At 45.5% G+C, this 19,779-nt stretch overlaps 3 protein-coding genes across 5 annotated transcripts in view; 2 read left to right on the top strand and 1 right to left on the bottom strand.

Annotated features, from left to right (window-relative positions):
- The first annotated feature begins 1,057 nt into the window (after positions 1-1,057).
- On the top strand, positions 1,058-5,619 carry LOC142883473 (hepatic sodium/bile acid cotransporter-like). Of its 3 annotated transcripts, XR_012926053.1 has the most exons (7): positions 1,058-1,186; positions 1,345-1,394; positions 2,421-2,840; positions 3,773-3,977; positions 4,096-4,274; positions 4,710-5,353; positions 5,392-5,619. XR_012926053.1 is itself a non-coding variant. In XM_076018382.1 (6 exons), exons 3-6 carry the CDS (start codon positions 2,467-2,469, stop codon positions 4,945-4,947), a joined length of 996 nt encoding a protein of 331 aa, XP_075874497.1. In that variant the 5' UTR covers positions 1,058-1,186; positions 1,345-1,394; positions 2,421-2,466; the 3' UTR covers positions 4,948-5,619. The 3 variants fall into 3 exon arrangements, 2 of the variants coding, with proteins under 2 accessions (XP_075874497.1, XP_075874498.1); XM_076018382.1 differs by having other exon boundaries at positions 4,710-5,619; XM_076018383.1 differs by lacking the exon at positions 1,345-1,394 and having other exon boundaries at positions 1,096-1,186; positions 4,710-5,619.
- A 910-nt stretch (positions 5,620-6,529) lies between these two features.
- Positions 6,530-13,640, bottom strand: LOC142883472 (sushi domain-containing protein 6-like). Its single transcript, XM_076018381.1, has 10 exons — positions 13,412-13,640; positions 12,605-12,755; positions 11,058-11,249; positions 10,769-10,960; positions 10,091-10,282; positions 9,698-9,889; positions 9,030-9,224; positions 8,818-8,953; positions 7,508-7,929; positions 6,530-6,840 (listed from the first exon to the last, which is right to left on the bottom strand). The coding sequence occupies exons 2-10, from the start codon at positions 12,729-12,731 to the stop codon at positions 6,815-6,817; spliced, it is 1,674 nt and encodes a 557-aa protein (XP_075874496.1). The 5' UTR covers positions 12,732-12,755; positions 13,412-13,640; the 3' UTR covers positions 6,530-6,814.
- A 643-nt stretch (positions 13,641-14,283) lies between these two features.
- Positions 14,284-19,779, top strand: part of fsip1 (fibrous sheath interacting protein 1) — a 28,068-nt gene continuing 22,572 nt past the window's right edge. The window contains exons 1-7 of the mRNA XM_076018385.1: positions 14,284-14,319; positions 14,426-14,565; positions 14,689-14,770; positions 14,855-14,929; positions 15,585-15,727; positions 15,923-16,039; positions 18,024-18,185. Of these exons, the coding sequence (XP_075874500.1) occupies positions 14,464-14,565; positions 14,689-14,770; positions 14,855-14,929; positions 15,585-15,727; positions 15,923-16,039; positions 18,024-18,185 (681 nt within the window). The 5' untranslated portion in view covers positions 14,284-14,319; positions 14,426-14,463. The remainder of the gene's footprint in view (positions 14,320-14,425; positions 14,566-14,688; positions 14,771-14,854; positions 14,930-15,584; positions 15,728-15,922; positions 16,040-18,023; positions 18,186-19,779) is intronic.

The raw sequence follows: 19,779 nt of genomic DNA, 5'->3' as shown, positions 1-19,779 counted from the left end.
TAACTGGATTTCAAGATCATCTCCTTTTGTTATAGCAAGGGTTTAAGAGGTCACAAAGGGTCAAAGTCCATATGAAATGATACAGAATGCTTCTGGTAGGGTACAACACACCGCACACACTAACACAAACAAACAAACAAACATGAGATAAAACCTTTACTACAAAATGTCTGTTCCACTTCACAGGGCAGAGCTACACTACAGTCTTGTGAAGCGCCGGGTCCACAAAAGCTGCAATACTTATTTAAACACATGGTGGATATAAAACATCTCCCAAAACTGCAACTATTCTAATCTGTCTTACTTTTAATGAATTCAAACACCACCCACAAAAAATCTTTATCAACTTTTCCCACACGTTTTATTATCTATCCTTAATCTTTATTTCTTCTTTATTTTTCCTTCTCTCACGTCCATTACACATCATCACAAATCGTAAAAAAAAAAAAAAAAAACTTTGTTAAACATGGCCATGTGTTTAATTACGTCCTGTTGCATCACACTTTGTTTGACCATCTGTTTGTGTAGGTGCAGTGAGTCGACATGAGGCTGTTGTTGCTCTGAGACATTTCAGCGAATGTCTGCATGTGAGCTTTGTCGGAGAGCCTGTATTTCCTAATCTCAGAAATGCCTTGGAGATTGGGGCCACGGCATTCAGACTGTTTGTCCCACATGTGATCTGCTGCAAGGGTTGTGAATACAAGGTCCCAGTGTGCAAAGCACCCCAGTGTCACGACAAAAGAAGGCCCCCCTTCAACTCTGGCAAGTGAACCGAGTTGTCCGCCTGGTTGCCTTCCATTAATTAAAACGTTTGTTTGCACATGTGAGGCCAAATGATTTGCAGCAGTAGTTACATTCTGACCATATTATCCGGGCCAACTTGTGCAGAGACTTCCCACGCAGCCCATTAAGACAGATGTTAAGTCAAAACATCGCCGTGACTTTTCACTTGCACAATGCAGCTGCGTGTACGGGAACTGCATCAACTAGCGGGAAAAACTTTAATGGTTGTCTGGATCTGATTGTCTTGTTGGTGCTTTGTTGTCATGAGCCCATGCATGGGAGAGGGGAGGGCTTTACGCTCCGAAACAGAACAAGGGTAAATGAGTCACACACAAGAATGTGAGGCGAACTGGGAGCAAGGAACTCAGAGGCTGGAGAGGGGCAGGAGTGGGTCAAAAATAAGGTGAGAAAGTGACTTTTTGAACTTTGCGCTTTATGTTGCATGCAAAACGTATAATCAACAGCTGCTTTTAGCTGATAATTCATAAGCCAAAATAAGAAAGGAGAAAAATACCCATGATTTTGTGTGTAGTAATACAAGGTAATGCTCTATTTTGCTAGTTTCTTTGATGCTGTGGCTGCAGCTGGACTCAAAGACAACAGCTGAAAAGGTGCGAGTGTTAAAATCCGTTTTTGGTCAATTGTCTTGTTGTTGGCTTTGTTGGATAATTTCTGATCATGTTGATGTTGACGTTGCTCTCCAGAAGGATACAGCTGATTTCAAGCAGTAAGCACAGATAATGGTGCGAGGTGGTGTAATTAAATAATATTAGTAATAACATAGTTCTTGAAACAACTTTCAAAACTAAGTTACAAGGTGCTTAACAATAAAACATTTAAACAAAGACAACAAATACAAATCGATTAGGTAAAAGATGCCAACAGTTGAAACAAAAAAGACAGTCAGATGGTAAAAGTAAGGTTAAGAGGAACATTTAAAGGGGACACTGAGTTTGGCTGCCAGAGATTATTAGGTGAAAAAAAGCCTGTTTCTCATACAGAACCCAACTGAGCGATTCTTTCACTTTTGAATCTAAAAGTTGACTTAGGCTAAAGAGATCAATTGACAGTCTGACTTCATTTTGATTCGATGTCCTGTTGCCTGAGGTTATTTGAACCTAAATAACCTTGGTCTAGCAGGGTGTCATTTTGATTCTTTTAATAATGACACATTAAGTACTTGTCCAGCCTCGCATTTGCAGCTGGAAGCAGTGTACTTAGGCAGAGAACACTGAAGGAAAATGTTTTTTTTTTTTTATACACATGTGACCAGAGAAGTAAACTATGATTCCCAGAATTAAAAGCCTTTCGGGAATCTGTGAATAATTCAGCAGTGTATTGTCATTTTCTTGTGGCAGTTGTTATGTTTTCAATGAAATCCATTATTGTCATTGAACTTGATATATTGCTCTTGAAGTCATACTGATTGATATGCTTTGTAAACAAATTTGTCAGCGCAGGATTTCAACCCACGCAATTTATTCCGTTTAAGTTTCACTATTGCAATGAGTAACAGACATAAGCGCATCTATGACCAGCATCGCTGAGTATTTCTGGACTTTTGCAGATTTTTTTTTGGTGATCTCAATATTAGTAACAGCAGTCTTCAATGGTGGTCTCCCATTTGCTGTCAACAGGGAGAAGTGTTTCCATCCACGGGAGGGATTAACTTAGAGCGCCAACATGAATGTGACAGAGGTCTACAGGGAAACAACAGCAAATGCCGGCGGAAACCAGAGCATTGGCACACTGGGCATCTCCGAGACCCTCAACAAAACCCTCAACATCTTCAGCATCACCATCCTCTTCATCACCATGATTTCCCTGGGCTGCACCATGGAGATCTCCAAAATCAAAGGCCATCTCCTGAGGCCCAAGGGCGTGGTCATCGCACTGCTGGCCCAGTTTGGCATCATGCCCCTCACAGCGTTCTGCCTCACCAGGTTATTGCAACTGGGTCCCATAAAAGCTTTGACTGTGCTCATCTGTGGCTGCTGCCCAGGAGGAACCCTGTCCAACATATTCTCCCTCGCCATTAATGGAGATATGAACCTGAGGTGAATCCCTTATTGATCTATTCATTCCATCACAAAAGTCCATTTATCATTATAATTTTGATCATAATTGGAGCCTGTGGGAGAAAAACTCACCACACACACACACACACACACACACACACACACAGGATTATGAAGTCAGCGGCTCTTTCATCATTCGCGCAAAAAGGTCTTTCGTTGCACGAGGTTGTGGGAGAGGCAGCTTCCCCGAAAACACAGAGGAGTCAGTATTTCTACCTGGTTACAGTGAAGCGGAGCTTGGTACCATCTGCATCAAGTGGTGGGTCAGAGTAGTGTTGTAGCCAACCGAGACCAAGACATTATCAAGACTAGAATATCGAGATCGAGACAAGACCAAGACATCTTGGGTTCAAGATCAAGACTTTTATATATCAAAGAAAAATGAACAGTATCTTTTTTTAAATTCAAGTTTGCTTCTAAATCGAACAGCAACATCTCTTTTCAGCAAGGTATCTTTTAACAATTTTCTTTAACATTTTGCTGCTTTGCCAACTGTTTTGAACCATTTTCAAATAAACAACTTTGCTTTATAAAATGACCGACCAAGTAAAAAATGCCAAGACTGGGTAAAAATACCTCAGAGTCCGAGATGAGACCAGGACCCTTAAAGAGTGGTCTAGACACCGGTCTTAAGACCAAGACCAATCTGGAGTACTACAACAGAAGCTCAGAGAAGTCAGGAAGCGTGAGAGAGACTGTGGTGGAGGAGGCATGCTCGGCTTCTCCTTGCACCAAGGCCAAGAAAGCAAGAAAAACAGTCAGGTGCAGGCCAAGAAAATTTTTTTTTTTTCCATCTGAGCTGAATCAGCACCATCAGCAAACCTTTTTGTCTCTCCTACATGCACAATATATGACTTTGTGTCAAATTTTCATTTATCTTTTTTTTGTTTGTTGTTTCGGTTACATCCCAGCATTGTCATGACGACGTGCTCCTGTGTTGCCGCCTTGGCTATGATGCCTTTGCTGCTCTACATCTTCTCCCGAGGGACCAACCAACTGGAGGCTGCCGTGCCATATGGAGGCATCATGAGCACTCTGGCCCTCACCCTGGTGCCCTGTGCCGTCGGCATCCTGATCAACCACCACAAGCCCAACTACGCCACGCTTGTGAAAAAAGTGAGACTCAGCCGGCAGTAACGTCTGCAGGGCTTTCACTCACCAAATTCCCAATTTGAACAGTTGCAAAGTGATAAGAAGGGCACCTGCTGACTCGCTTCCTTCTTTCCCTCCACAGGTTGGTCTCAGCATCCTCGTCATCTCCACCGTCATCATGTCCATCCTGTCTGGCTTCGCCGTCAAAGACGTTCTGTGGATGATCTTCATGCCGGATGTCCTCACAGTGGCAGCGCTGATGCCTCTCATTGGCTTTACACTCGGATACGTCATGTCCTACCTATGCAGGCTCAATCCACAGTGAGTAGAAACTGCATTAGTCCATCACTGTGCCCATTATCTGGGAAGAGTACATGCAAACCAAATCTTGCAGGGCGAACCATCTGACTATCCCATTCATAGCATTCACAGCCTCCAACCAGCCAACAGTAAAGCTAAAACACATTTTCCACCAAGAAGTGGTGAAATAAATACAAACCTATTCCAATAAAACTGTGTCTACTGCAGCATCCGTGCTCATCTTTCATGCAGGAGACTTTGCTTTCCTCTGGGGTTTCACAGGCCCTCAGAATCAACAAAGTTGCTGGCCCAGCGCATACACCGGAAAAGTTTTTGACTTCCACATTAATGGGCAATAGAGCATGCACAGTAGTGTCAAACAACAAGAAACAGCCTTACACTCCCCACCGCTTTTAATTTAGTTTAATACTGACAGCGTAATCTATCCTTTTCCAGATGCTGCAGGACCATCTGCATGGAAACGGGTTGCCAGAACATCCAGCTGTGCGTCGTCATCCTAAAGGTGGCATTCCCCATGAAGGTCATCGGACCCATGTTTCTCTTCCCGCTCGTATACATCACCATGCAGTGCGCCGAGGCCCTTCTACTGACGCTGTGCTACAGATGTTACCAAACATTCAAGTCACCAGCTGAGGGCAAAAGTCACAGCTGCCAGAGTGTTTTTGCAGAGTGAGGCTGCACAGACGGACGGAGGGATCAGAGAAGCTTGCGGGTGTTCCAACACAACCGCAGGTTGTTTTTTCCCCCCCTCACACTAAGTCTGCAAAAATGGACGTCTCAGTCTGTGGCACGCAGTGGGAACACGAGGCAGGAAGTGGTTTATGACGCACAACAGCATCAGTTCCAGGACTGAGGCAATATTATCAGTTGAATAAATACTTTTTAACCGGACCGAAGATGCTGTTAAAAAGACTGACAACTAAACTTAATTATTGCTTTACTGTTGTTAGATGAGTCAAAGATTAATAACAGGTTTTTGTGTTTATGTGTTTAAAATATAATAATATATAATTTGACATGTATGATTTGTACGAAAAAATGTGAGTTTATAAAATTTCAATTATCCTTTTTGGTGCGCGGTTTAATACGTTTCACTCGTGACACTGATAGGTTAAAGTTCCGAGCTGCCAAATGTATACAAGGATGAAAAGGCTTTGATCACGTCAAATAATATTTAATCAAAATGATCGTATGGTATATATACAAAGTAAACTTAAATCTTTTTACATATATTAAAATACTGTCTTCACACAAACAAACAAGAAAATTATTTTCATTCCTTAGTCCAAGAGGAAATTCAATGGACAGTCAAACAAAGTGAACACTGACATTACACTGATCTGTACACCCATTTCATTTCATTTCATTTCATTTCATTTCATTTTTCGGCTGTAACTTCCAAGTAACATTTACAGTGTCACATATAAACGTGCCTGCAGTGAAATACAAAAAACAAACAAAACTGGAGCGCCAACGTGAAAAGACCCACTTATTACGTTTCCAAACGTTTTGGAAGCATAAATGAGTCGCAGCTGATCAACAGCATTCTGGAAATAAATTAAACACACAATTTAGATTCCCGTTAGGACATCAAACAGGAATTTCTCAAGCAACCTCGATAAATTAAGAGAATAATATTTTCCGGTGTGCAAGGGATGTATCCTGACAGAAAAACCACACGCAATATCACGAAGCAGCAGAGGCAATTTATCGGACATTCATGTTTGAAACTCCTTATTTTACATATAGATACCTGTGCATAGAAGTGTAAAGCTAAGGCCAGTGGGGAGGTGGGCGAGGGGGATTGGACCAGAGTGCGTCTTTGAAGGGATGAAATGGGCCGCAGCCGGGCCTTGGACAACGTGTTTCGCCTTCAGTCAAACGGAACGCAGCAGAGTGGAGTCCTGGGTGAACAAGCAGCCTCAAACTGTACAGTGACCCGAAGGAAAAACAACCGACTAAAGAGAAATGACGACAAAGGAATTCTTTAAATAACGGCAAAGTGGCACAACTGTCTGGAGGAGCGTGTCGGACGATAGCACGATTAAGAAAACGACCTCGGTGGCTGGCGATATGAGCTGCGAGAAAAACAGCAAACAAGACACTGATGAGATAATTTGACACCATTATTAAGCGCGCACCTTTGACCATTCACCCAAAACATCTTCTTTATTTATTTTCCTTCAGCGCTACAAGACGCTCCTCTTAGACGGAACAGCTCTTTTCTTTTTCTTCTTCTTTTTTTTTTTTAAAAAAAAAAGAAAATTTTAGAAGTTGGGAGCAGATTTGGCAGAGGAGTTCCTATAAAAAAAAAAAAAAAAAAGGAATAAATAAAAAACAAAAAAACAAAAAACGTAAGCATGTATGTACATGTGCATCCCTCCCGTGTTCTCCTTTGGGATGATGACCGAGCGACCCTCAGCTTCGCTCAGAGGCTCTGCGACGTGGCGCCTGCGTGGACAAACTCTCCGGAGGGATCCTGCTCACCAGGTCGGCGGGAGCGCTCGTCATCCTGAGCGGTCCTGAGGCTGCGCCGCTACTCAGGCCTCCTTCAGTAGCGGCATGTCTGTCGGCAGAAAGGCAAACGAAGAGATCGAGCGTTTATTATTATATTGTTATCATGTATTTATTGTGTTTCTTTAATATGCTTTCCGTCACCCGGCGGGCCAAACTCACATGCAACACAAACACAGCTGCTAAAATCATCGGTCTCCCGACACTCAACCTCACTGAAGTCCATCACTTGCCTTGCAAACACAAGGCGTCACTCACCAACATATCCTCCCACTACCCTCAGGATGCAGGTACAGAACATGGATGTATTATAAGAACTGGATACCGGACGGGTAAAATAGCGTTGCGCCGATTTTCCCCCCAGTGGTCACTCGAGGTACTGCAGCACAAAAATCCCATGGGCCCCAAAAAAGCATTTTTCCCATAGGCCGCAATACAAAAATAAATGCCTTTAAAAATGCTGGCAGGACGACTGTGACCTCAAATGCGATTCATAGCAAATCTTTCTATTGTAGATTTTTCAGTTATGGTCTTTGGGTGGTTTAAAAAAAATGATAAAAAGCCAGAAAATCACCAGAAAAGAGTTTATTCCCAGTGTGACGTCACAATGTCGTACGTGCTGCTGTGTCTCAGCTCGTTCCGATTGGCTGAGTTCTGATGTGTATGGAAGTCAATCAAGACCAAAATCAAAAATCAAATCAAAGAAATTTTTTCTGTACCGTCAGAGTAGTCCAGCTCAGAGTCCAGGGAGAGGTTGTGTTGGTCGCTGCCTGCAGACGGCCTTCTCCGCGGGGATGACTGAGCTGCGGCGCCGGCCTGCTCCAGAGCCCAGGTGGAGGTGGAGGGCGAGGACGAGGGGGAGGACGAGGACGAGGGCGAGCACAGGGGCGGAACCGGGTGGACCACGGCCATCTCCGACTGCTGCTGCTGCTGCTGCTTGAGGTAAGAAGGCCGAGAGGGGCCGGCCTCTGGCGGCGTGGCGTTCTGGCCCTCGGACAGCACGATCTGGACGCGCGACTCGGCCGAGGCGGCGGTGGCGGCGGCGCTGCTGCTGCTCACTGCCTCCTCGTACGAGGGCAGAGTCACCTGGACTCCTTCCACCATGATGGACACCGGCTGGCCGGTCACGCCAGGATCACGCCTGGCAGCAGAGGACCGGAGGAACGGAAGAAAAGCTTCAAAACCTCCCCTTTAAAAAAGCCCACTGCTAGGTAGTTACTACTTTTTGCCCTAGTGACTCAATTTTTTAAGTCCTTAGCATCATTTCATATCTGATGTTTTAGTCTCATTTATGCCTTAGATCAAACTCAAACACACAGTGTCGGCAAAATTTCAAACTTGGACAAAGTCGCAGGCCAACATTGATAGTTATTGATGCAACAGAAATAACAGTGAAGCTTTTTATATTGACCCAAACGAGTTTTGCTTCAACACTGAATATGGAACAAGCAAAGCCTAATACTATGCAATATAAAACATCATATTGGACACATGCAAAATCAAATTTCAAATTAAAATAAATAAAAGTATGTCTATTTTTTTATCTGCAGCCTTCTGAATTAAAATTCAACAGTAACTCTTTCCCCACGGGCTAATAATACATTTAAAAATAACAAAATGACAATGATAAAGTCATAATAATATCCTTCAATGAACATCCTGTACAGACTGACGTGCCAAAATACCAGCAGAGCATTCTGGGATTTGTAGTATTAGCAGTACATGTGCTGTATGATACCAGAGGGCCAGTTGTAGCAGTGATTTTATATTGCGGGCCAGAGTTTGGCGCCTATGCCTTAGACTGAGCTGTTTTGAGAATAATTTTTATATCCAAGCTTAGCCAGATTTCTCTGTGCTTTTCAATGCTATTATTTACTGTACAGCACTTTGAGACCATTTATTTGATGTCAAGCACTCTGTCAATAAAATACATTATCATCATCAACATCATCATCATAAGGTTAAAAACTACTCCTAAATACGCTGCACTGACTATGAGAGGCTCCGGGTTTTAAGGCGTCACACTCACCGATGGAGGGACTTCAGTCTGGGCTGCAGGAGCACAAACAGCACCACCAGCAACAGGATGAGCGCCACCGAGCTGGCCGTGGACGCCACTATGGACGACAGGGCCGGCATCCCCAGAGGCAACGCTGGATCGCTGTCTGTGAAACCAAGAGGTCGTCTTGAGTCACGTGCACCGTGACCACGCGGCCGGACGCTCCACCTGGCGCCACCCACCTTGTTCCAAGAGGCAGCTGAGCTTCACCTGGCTGTCCCACTCCCCAAACTGGCAGGTGAGATACTTGTAATCCCCCTTCAGAATGTAGCCTTCGTCGCAGAAAAACTCGACGACGGTGCCGTGAGTGAGTCTTCCGCACGAGGACGGGTGGCAGATGTAGCCTCCGTTCTCCGGCTGGTACGGCTGCTGGCACACTGGCCGCGGAAAGAAAAGAACAGGTTTTGATTTTCATCGAAAGCCCAGAAGTGCTAATCGGGTTCCAACAATGAACACTTTGTGGAAATCTCTTCTAATAAATCTGATGATATTGTCTCTCCTCTTGGCAATAACTGGTGCACAACATTATCATGCGGAGGCCACCGCTAAAATGGGAAAGTCCTACCGCTATAAAAAGAACAATGAAACAATTTGAGGGAGCAATAAAATAAAAAGAGGAATTATTGCATCTCAATGTGTGGGTACTTTTAGTTCAGTAGTATCTATCTGCAGTGTGGAAAGTTGTAAAGATAAAAAAAAAAAAAATGCACGAGAAGGTGTCCAAACTGATTACATTTACAGTCATAAATAAGTAAAAAAAACAATAAATAAAAAAAAAATAAATAAAAAAAAGGGGGTGCAAAGAAGTTTTTTTTTTTTTCTTGCACTGATGCAGAGACGTCGTCTTTACCGTCAGTGCGTATACAGCGGGGAGGTTCAGAGGACCAGTGTCCCATCGCAGAGCAGGTGAGGATGTTTGGACCGTCGGGCACGTAACCCGAGTCACAGCGGTACTCCAGCACTGTGCCCACTGGGAACGAGCTCCTGTTGGTCTCCGTCAGGTTAGTAGAGCCATGCTGCACCGTGGAGGGCCTCACGCAACCTACAAAAACAAGCAATTAAACAGGGCAACATTTAGGAAAGGTTAGCGTTAAGAGTTCAGTCTTGGATCTACATAGTGATTTTTTTTTTTGTTGTTGTGGTCATTTTTAAAGCAGAAAGTTAATGAATCGCAGAAGGAACAAAAACATGACAAAATAAAAAATGGCAGATGTGTATTTAAGCGCTGCAGCTTGGTCTTTACCGTCGCTGCGAATACAGCGGGGCGGCTCCGAGGACCAGTATCCCACAGAGGTGCAGATGATGGCGCTGCGTCCGACGGGCAGGTAACCGGGGTCGCACGTGTGCTGGATGACTGTACCCACGGGGAACAAGCTGCGGTTGCTGTCTGTCAGATTAGACGTGCCGTGCTGCACTGCAGAGGGTCTAATACAACCTTCATGCGGAGACAAAATGAGAAAATGCCGTCGTGACTGCTGCAAAGGTCTGTGAGAGCTCGAGGCGCGAATGTGGCCCGCTGTGACAAAGGGACACAATTAAAATCCAATTCCGCCGTAACCTGTTTCCCCGTCTTGTTAATAACACCATAATAAATCCCCACTAACGAAAACACTCCAGCATTGACTTCTTTAGCCTGGTCCACTGGTCAACTCCAACATAATTATTTTTGGAATAATGAACTGCTTTTTAAAAGGTGCGTTTTCTCCAGTTGTATTCATTGTGATCTGTATTCAGCTGCATGTATTTTAATTGCGCGGTGATCGACAGAGCCCTTCAATAAAACGCATCATTACTTAATGTTGCAAATGTAAATCGCGTAGATTCACACTGCTACCTGTAGCACTTTGAGATTTCGCTTTATAAATAAAATGTACTATCGTCATTATTTTTATGTTGCTGTTCCTCCATTTGAGGGACTAACCTTGGCTCACGCAGCTGATCTGCATGGGGCCGTCCCACTGGCCATCCTGGCAGGTCAGGTAGTTGTAGTCTCCGCTGAGAACGAAGCCGTCGTCGCAGAAGAACTCGATCACGGCGCCGTGGGCAAACATCCGACAGGGGGCCGGGTGGCAGGTGTAGCCTCCGTTCTCCGGCTTGGAGAGCGGCAGACAAGCTGACGGGAGGAGGACACAGCGCGTTAGTCGGGCCGCAACTTTAAAACAAGTCACAAATGCAGCTGTGGAAGTCGCTGTATGGAGACTCTCTCTTACCGCCGCTGCGTATGCACTGGGGAGGTTCAGAGGACCAGCGTCCTATTGTGGTGCAGGTGAGGATGCTGGGTCCGTCCGGCAGGTAACCAGGGTCACAGCTGTACTGCAGCACCGTGCCCACCGGGAAGGATCCCCTGTTGGTTTCCGTGAGGTTTACCCAGCTGTTCTGGACCATGTATGGCCTCACACATCCTGAGGGGAGAGGGAAGAGGAGACGGGCGCTCTTTCAAACAGCTCAGACTGCGATTAGGAACGGAGCAACGTTAATGGAGTACACGCTGTAGCCACTAATGGCAGAGCACAGGGCTCGAACAAACTGATCCTTACAGCGTGACGTAAGGTCGGTCTGGTTTGAGTGCTTTAACGTCTCTTCTGCTGGTTAAACAGGGCGTTATCCAGGCAAAGAGTGGCACTGCAGGGGGCTCTATTGACTTATTTCTCATAGTGTTTGGAGCCTGCACATGTGGTTGTTGTTTTTCCCATGTTAACAATGAGCGAAAAATAAACAAAAACAAAGACCCCAAAACAGCCATTTACATTTGTATAAGTCAGAATCAGCACCACCTTCTCAAACATGTTTTGTTCCATAGAGATTTCATTATAGTATTCAAAATTGAGTAACCCTTCAGGCGACTATCAATACCTGTTGTGATTATTCGCTAAAAAGCATACACCATTACATAAGGAGTGGGTCCACTTGTAAGGTGGTGCAGCAATATCGCACCATGAAAGCGCAGACCTACTCTGGCTTTCAGGATTTTATTCGGACATCACAGCCGTTATAAGAAAGAGGGAGTGCAAACAAGACGCCAGGAGAGGATAAACATCAGAGCGGCCATTGGCACATGGAATTTGCTGATGACAGATAAATGTCTGCACCAGTAACATGAAAGCAGCCAGCTTTCAGCAGGACTGGTAATTCAGCTTAACGGTTTGATCGCAGGACGTCGCAACCAGCATGCCTGCATATTCACACGCATGAGGCTATACATCACAAACACATACTGAGTAGAGTTCTAAATATAACACAAAGGGACTTTAAAAGGTAGTGGGGAAAACTGCATCAAGGAAGAATGAACTAATATGAACTGAACACTTTATTAGCAAAAAGGTTTAATTATAATAATCTAATCAGCGAATCACGTGGCAGCAACTCAACGCTTTTAGGCATGTGAATGTGCTGACGACAAATCGCCGATGTTCAAAACTAGCATTGGAGTTGAGAACAAGGGGATTTAAGTGATTCCGAAAACGGTTGTTTGTGCCAGACAGGCTGATCGGTGTAATTCACAAACTGCTAATCCGCAGGTTATTCATAATATCGAGTACTAGAAAAAAACAAAACAAAACAAAACAAAAAAACGCGTTAATGTAAGAGGTCAGTGGAGAAAGGCCAGACTGGCTGGAGACGATCAATAAGGCAACAGTAAATTCAACAACTACTAGAAAGTGAGAAGACCATCTGCGAACGCACAAGCCGTCCATCAGTTATAATAAAAGTGGTCTGGTAAAATCACAATAAAACAAGAGTGGCTAAGGCCTCTTACCTGACCCATGCCCAGTGGACACTACAGCAAGCAGCAGTAGCAGCAGCGACAGGAGGGACGGTCTGGCAGACGAGGTGCGGGCCAATAAGGCTTTTGACGTTGACTCAACCATTCCATGATCTGACATCTTCCCTTCCAGAGCCAACTCAACCTGGAATGAGAATCACCGCGGACGTGAAGTTAAACATAATGCAGCAGGATGAGGAAGAAGACGGAGCATGGGCGTAACCTCGAAGAACTATGTGCCTGACGCAGGCAGTCTGCCGCAAAGCCTGGATCGCTGCCAGAGAAATGGGTGTGATAGCGGAACAACAGCAGCACAATGGCAACACAGAGGAGGGGGGGAACACAATGAGCTAGCAGCTGGTAACCGTGAAGCAGCGCTGGTTCCCCGGCAGAAATGTTAACACGTCACAGCAACGAGGTTAATATTCCACCTAATTTGATTGCCCATCATTTACGATGGAACAAAATGTGATAAATGGCTCGGTTCCAGCGGTTACACACACACACACACACCCACCCATTGGGAAGATCCCCAGTTAGCTTTAACAGCCAGTGGATGCCATTACAGGGAGAAAAGGCCAAAACAAGACACATCACGCCAACATTCTCGTTTTCCCCCCCCCCCCCGTCACTAGATTCAAACCTAAGTAATGCGCTCGCTGTTTTAAAAATGTATATTTTCATAGCACTCTGCTGACGTATGTATTTAGCAACGTTCATCTAATATTGTCAACGTTAGCATTTAGCACAGGCGAGATAACTGGAAATAATGGAGAAAAACACCAGTTGGTGTGACGTTACCTGCTGCCACAAAGACACGGCCTCCAAACCTCCGCCCTCGCTTTCTCACAAAGTCGGCATTTATTCCCAAAAGGCCCCGCTACATCGAAGAAAGTGTCTTATTCTACACAAAACATGAATGTCCGACAATAAAGGTGGTAGGGAGGAGCACTGCGGCTAGCGCCCCGACGGCTAGCTTTGCGCCGCTTTTTGCGCTAGCCGCATCGATTGAACGATCAGCTGAGCAGCCTTGATGACATCCGGGTACCGGGCGCATTTCCTTCGACGCTTGCGCGGCGGTTCGCGTCCATGGTTACCACGGCCAGAGGATGGAAAACACAAGGTTTGACTCGTTTTCAGTCGCGGAATTCGAACTTTAAAGGCACCATTCTGACTATTTCTCCTGAAATTCTAAAAAAACTGAAGAAAGAAACTCAATTGGTGCACGGTGCACACTGGACGATAAGGTTGGAGTTGAGCAACTTTTTTTTGTTGTTGCTGTGTTTCAGAAGAAACCCTTTACACGGGAACGTGCGTATATATATATTTTTTTTAACATGCGAATTCGTGTCTGTTGACGTTCCTTTTTGAAAAGCAGCAATAAGCCACACGATGGAAATAATCCGAGGTATTTTAGAAGACATTTCCCGACCTGCATCGAGTGATCGAACAGGCAGCCGCTTGTCGAGCGTCTCACTGTCACACAGTGACAGAGGTTGTCCTCCAACTCCATTTTCACTGATCGAACTGACCAAAGACTCTGCTGACATCCAGGTAATGAAGTGCAGAAGAGTGACTGGTTTCATTCTCCACTGCCCCGTTCAAATTCCAATACAATACATTAAAAATAAATAAATAAATAATAACAATAATAATCCTGCAGAGCAAAGACATTATCGAGGACTCATTAGCCGGAGATCCTGACAATAGTGAGTATCCAGTGAAATCAAGTGCATTTTATTTGTTCGTCTCAGATCAGATTTAAGGACTTGCATTTTTTTTTAAAAATACCTATGCTTTATGTCTGTCTTAAAGGCGAATATCAGTTTGAACTTCGCAGAGCCTTTGAGGAAATGACCCGACTCGATGGGATACTGTACAGAGTGACCTGCAAGGAAAGGGAAACCAAACGTCAAAGGAGGGAACTTCAAGCAAAACTGTGGGACGATCTCATGGTAGATGGAGGCTGACCCTTGACCCTTGAGCCAAACATTTAAACCTGCACTTACTCTCACTACTTGCTGTGATGCAAATGTGTGTGTGTGTGTGTGTGTGTTTTTTTTTTTAATTCTTTGCAGAAAAACAGACCAGAGAATCACGCTGAATCTGCTCACGAAGCATTAAACACAAAGCTGTTTTTGGCTCTGGAAGCACAGTGTGGTAGGTGAAGGCAAGCAATCACGAGCAATGTTTGAACTCCATAGAGCATTCGAACTAAAGGCCTGTATATTTTTTATTTGAAAGGGACTGAAGAAAAGGATGATTTCCTGCCTGTGTTTCCTACGCAGATCCCAGAGTGGGAGCTCAGCTTTCAGCACAGTGAGTTGTAGAAATGATATATGTTGTAAAGCACATCCCAAGAGGAAGGTTTAGTTCTTCTCCTTCTTCGCCTTTGGGGCCGTTACCTTCAGGGGGTGGCCACAGCCAATCATCTACCTCCATCTCACCCCATCCTCTGCATCCTTACACCTCCACCTACCTAGATTTTCCTCCACCTGCTCCGTGTTGTAACTGCGCATCACCAGTCACGAGCAGGGTTTTGCTGTAATGCCTATATAACACGCTAGATGGCGGCGTTAGCTCGGGGATTGTGGCCGGTTTTTCCACTTGTTGCTCAAACGGTGCAGACGGTGGACCAACTGAGACAGATTTTTTTTTTTTACGAGTTTTCCACAGCTGGAGGCGCACAAAAGACAGAATCTCAGTGTCAGACCACCAGTGTTAAAAACATTTCTGTTTAGGATTTCATGATACTGATACTCTAAAAGGAGATGTTGAGTCAACATTGTGTAACTATTACATCTTAAGAACAAAAAGACATTAAGAGCCTCAGGGTGAACAAAAACAGCTGACTGGCTGAAAGACACTGCGTCAGATGCCGGGATTCTCATCGGATCTGGCAGTTTTGGCGATTTGAGGCTTTCGTGTTCTTTCTCAGTCATCCGGCTGCGGTGAAACGTGTCTCGTCCAGCAGGTGAAAAGAATCCAAGAAGCTCCGTGGAGTCGTTGGAGGAGGAGGACCACCAGGGGGCTGGAGAGGAGCCGCTCGGAGGCAGCCACGGCGCAGCTCCCAGAGGCACCAAGAAACAGAAGGACTTTGTCAGGAGGAACACGGAGGTATGTCAAAGTTCACGCCGGGCCAAACGCAGGGCCCGGGATGTATATCGCATGACTTGTGGGGGGGCAAGCCTCTCCACGTTTGTTTTTCCAGTGGGCAAAATATTTGTCTCCGGCTCTGGGGGGGGAAAAAGACATAATTTAAGCTTTTGCATTTTTGCCTCCGCCCCTCCCTCCCCCCCCACTTCAACGCAGCAGCATGCGAGCAGGGAGGATGATGATTTGACGCAGGCAGACAGAGAGCGCCTCACTGAACTCCTCCAAGAAATAGACCGAGAGGAAGAGGACGGTGCCAAAGGCGCAGACAGCGAGGTAGGCTGACGTGAAGCCCTAACGGACAACACATGCGGTCTGTCAAAAAGTCCCCCAGTGCTCCCCCCACCGCCTCATCTCGTGAAGTGTCCTACAACCTTTTTCTCATCCCTAAACGTTCTATATCACACGTCTTGTCTTTCTTCGTCGGCGAACCTCTCGCTGCTCCGCAGCTGCCGGGTCGCCTCCTCAGAGCCCGACTTCCATAAAACCTCCGCCTTTCAGATCGCGTGCCAGATGTCAGCCGCCGTGCAGTGGGACACCGAGCGCCGCATGTTATGGATTCGCTTTCCTATTGTTGGGTTTTCATAACAAATCCCTCCGTGGCGCCTCTGTGAAAATATCGCTGGCCTCTCGGGCCCTCGGCCCCCCTAGCGAAGCTCCCGTCACACTTGTTTTCCTTTCAAAGCTCATCTCAGCTGCGGCACCTCACCCGCTGGAAAGCCCTCTTTTTTTTTCAGGTCCGCTTTTATTTTAATCGCCACCGCTTTGTTTATGATGTTTGCCTCGAGCGGCGACAAAACACCAAACTGCGGCTACTGCAGTCGCCGTGTTTTGCTTTTTCGGTTCTCCTTGGTTTTTCCTCAGACACGCCACAATAACTGACCAGAAGCAGCGCGCAGCGTGTTATTTACGCAAGCAGGACATTGGCTGTGATGCCTCTCCTAAGTTTAGTGAGGACCTGACCCAGCTCTTGGCAGGATGTGCCAGAACACATTCATCACCAACTGCTGCTGACTGCTGGCCCCATAACGGTCTCTTGTCCTAACAACCTCTCTGTGTGGTGAAGTTCTGGTAACCCAGGATAGTAAATCAGCGGCACTAGTTGCCAGTGATTGTAAAAAAAAAAAAGTTCTGGTCACGTAATAATGGATGCGATATTTTGCTTTTTAGCTGTTTTAACGTCGCTCCCATGAAAAAGGTCTTTCCTCCAAACAGAGATCAGCAGCATTTTTTTAAGAAAAGGCTGCGGTCTTTTCTCTCCCAGAACTATTTAACGAGGACGAAGACACTGACACTTTGGTCGCGTTAACAAAGTGATGTACACTGAATTTAATCCAAGAAGTTTGTTTAGTAGCTTATTTTATGTGCTGAGCATCTGTGGTGCAGCTAGATGTATCTCAGCAGAGTAAAACATGAATCAAACCAGTAGACATGACCAAGATCTGCAAAAACCCCTTTAAAACTCACACGGCAACACACTCTCGCCCCCCTTTGTATTTTAAAGATCCCACATCAGATCCATATTCAGATCTTTACTTTCCCCTACAGATTCCAGCAATGGTGCAAGCATTAATAATCCCAATAATTTATACAAATGTTCTGAAAACAGCATGTTTGGTTGTTTTGGAACAAAAACAACGTGGCTGCAATTCAAAGGCGGCTCAGAGGGCGGGACTACCGCCTGGCATGAGAATCCAATCCATTCACTGGAGTGAACCTGCAAACAGTGTCATTTAAAAAAAGAAAAACAATAGGTTTGGACTGTGGCAAGGGGTCTGTCGAGTTTACAGACATCTGCGTCTGCCTCTGCCCCAGTTTTCGTCCTGCTCCTGTGCTCTCGCAGTGTTTTTCGAGGCTGCAGCTCGACGAACGGTGACCCGTCGCTGGCACGAAAGCTGCCGTCTCAACGCCGGCAGTGATGAGCTCACCACCCACCCACAGTGGTTAACACAGACAGAAGAGGTTGCCGTCAGAGTTTGGCGTCGCCCCGTGCGGTCATCACGCAAAGTTTATTGGAGGAAAAGCGCCGTCGCCAACTGGCTCACCTTGCAGCGGTGCCAGACTGAGAGCTGTGCCGCTGTTGAAAAGTTGCAAAATCGACATTCGATCGCCAACGTTGATCAGCCTCGCGTCTCAGGCTGCTAGAAAATGAAGTGGGCTGCTGCAATTATGCAAATCTCCCCACCGTGGGATCAATAAAGGTCTTGTATTCTACTCTATGCAGTGAGTGGGGTTTATTTTGGCAATGACTGTCTTGCAGGGGGACACGTGCGCCGAGTCGGGCCTGATGAGCGGCGGGGGTTACATGCCAGAGCCCTCGGAGCAGGACCAGCTGATGGAGATCGACTCCAAGATTCAGCAGCTTTCAGTCAAGGAGTTCGTCCCGTCGCAAGACTCTTCCACGAACCTCAGCCTGTCCCAGGTACGGGTCTAATCTGCTAGGTAACGGCCAGTGAACCCCATGCAATACGCAGGTCAAGGTCAAGGTGTTTTGAGTTCAGCTCAGGGCGATGGCAGCAGGGAGACGATGACGACGACGTCTCTTGTGTGTGTGTCCAAGAATTCTGAATTTAAAGGGCTCACTCAGTCACTTTTCCATCCACAGTTCGAGCGCGCTCCCGGATGAGGACGAGTCCGTTAGAGCCGCCTCGTCCAAGATTCCGTGCTGTGAAATGCTATAAACCATCGTCACAGTTTCACCATTAAAGCAGTGCAGTATGAACATGTGAGCAAAACGGGCACCTGCGTTGTTTTACTGTCAGACCAGTTTAAGCAAACCCGCAAAAGACCTTCTTCAATACTGAATCAACCCCCCCTAAAATAATGACCGTACCAAAAATGCTAACAGGTATTCATTTCTAATGAATTTTTTTTCAGACTTTGATTCTGGATTTCAAACTCAAATCTTCATGAATTATCACCTGACCGCATATCCTGACGTTTTCAAAGCCAGATGGCACGCTCATCACTTTCCTGGCCGTCCAGTGGAAGATTCTGCTTTTGATGTCGTAAAAGTCTTTTGAAAGCCCCTTTGTGTCAATGCGGGACGCCACTTTTGTTCCGTCTCTACTGGGTAATCCATCAGCGCCAGTGCTCTGAGGTCACAACGTAGACATTATTTACATGGCTTGTTCTATTCTTTTTTTTTTTTTTTTGGAATTTTCCATGAAGGATTTTCCATCCATCTTCAGGTGTTAACAGTAGGTGGCCTTTTAGAATAGAATTGAATACTACGTCTATTAATGTGAGAATATTTTTCATCTTTTAACATAATTAACATCACACATATATGATTAGATCAATTTCTGATGGATGTAAATCTTGATGACACTTTTTTCAAAGAAAACCCTCACATGCATCAGAGATCTGATCTCTTATTCATACATTCTTTTTGGTTTCCTCGGTCTATATTGTGATAACAATTAGCTGCTAAATGCAGCCAGGCAGTCAAGCCAACTCAAGTCAAATCAATTTCATTTTAAAAGGAATTCCAAATCAACAGATGTTGACCAACTGGAAGATGCTAACAACATAACAACAAACCCTGGAGTGAAAACATTTGAGCAAAGCAATTAAAAAACATATGGTAAAGTGAATAAAATGTGTTTTTCAGATGAGCTGTGACAATATAAAGTGTCAGGGAGGTTTTTATTTGTAGGGTCAGGCTATTCCACAGATCCGAGCCAGCTACTGTAAAGACTCCTCAGCTGGGACAGTAAAGAGCGTCAGGCCAGCAGACGTCAGTTCAGTGTTCTTGCGGGGAGTGTGAAAAGTTCAAAATTCAAGACAGGTAAGAAAGGCTCAAATGAGCAGTAAAATGAGCAGTAAAGTCCTGAAGTCAGCTCCAAAAGTAACTGGGGACCAGTGCAGGGATGAGCAGCACAGGTGGGAAGTGTTCCTGCCGAGCAGCAGCAGCAGTTTGGACAGACTGAGAGCGAGACAGAGTGGCTGATAACTGAGTATGAGGGCGGTCCAGCCTGGAGGAGAGAAAAACGGGCTGCACTTTAGGACCCTGG

The sequence above is a fragment of the Nelusetta ayraudi genome, unplaced genomic scaffold (genome assembly GCF_046127955.1).
Source record: "Nelusetta ayraudi isolate G7.1 ecotype Tasmania unplaced genomic scaffold, CSIRO-AGI_Nayr_v1 ptg000007l, whole genome shotgun sequence".
Lineage (NCBI taxonomy): Eukaryota > Metazoa > Chordata > Actinopteri > Tetraodontiformes > Monacanthidae > Nelusetta > Nelusetta ayraudi.
Note: the sequence above shows the minus strand (reverse complement) of the source record. Positions and strands in the feature narration are given on the sequence as shown.

Bases quoted from the DNA above. Each gene is read 5' to 3' on its own strand.
- LOC142883472 (XM_076018381.1), bottom strand. From the start codon at position 12,731: ATGTCAGATCATGGAATGGTTGAGTCAACGTCAAAAGCCTTATTGGCC. The intron at 10,283-10,768 runs GTTAGTCCCTCA...CTCCGCATGAAG, and splicing joins GATCAGCTGCGTGAGCCAAG to GTTGTATTAGACCCTCTGCA. The intron at 8,954-9,029 runs GTGGGTGGCGCC...TTGGTTTCACAG, and splicing joins CAGCTGCCTCTTGGAACAAG to ACAGCGATCCAGCGTTGCCT.
- LOC142883473 (XM_076018382.1), top strand. From the start codon at position 2,467: ATGAATGTGACAGAGGTCTACAGGGAAACAACAGCAAATGCCGGCGGA. The intron at 2,841-3,772 runs GTGAATCCCTTA...GTTACATCCCAG, and splicing joins AATGGAGATATGAACCTGAG to CATTGTCATGACGACGTGCT. The intron at 4,275-4,709 runs GTGAGTAGAAAC...ATCCTTTTCCAG, and splicing joins CTATGCAGGCTCAATCCACA to ATGCTGCAGGACCATCTGCA.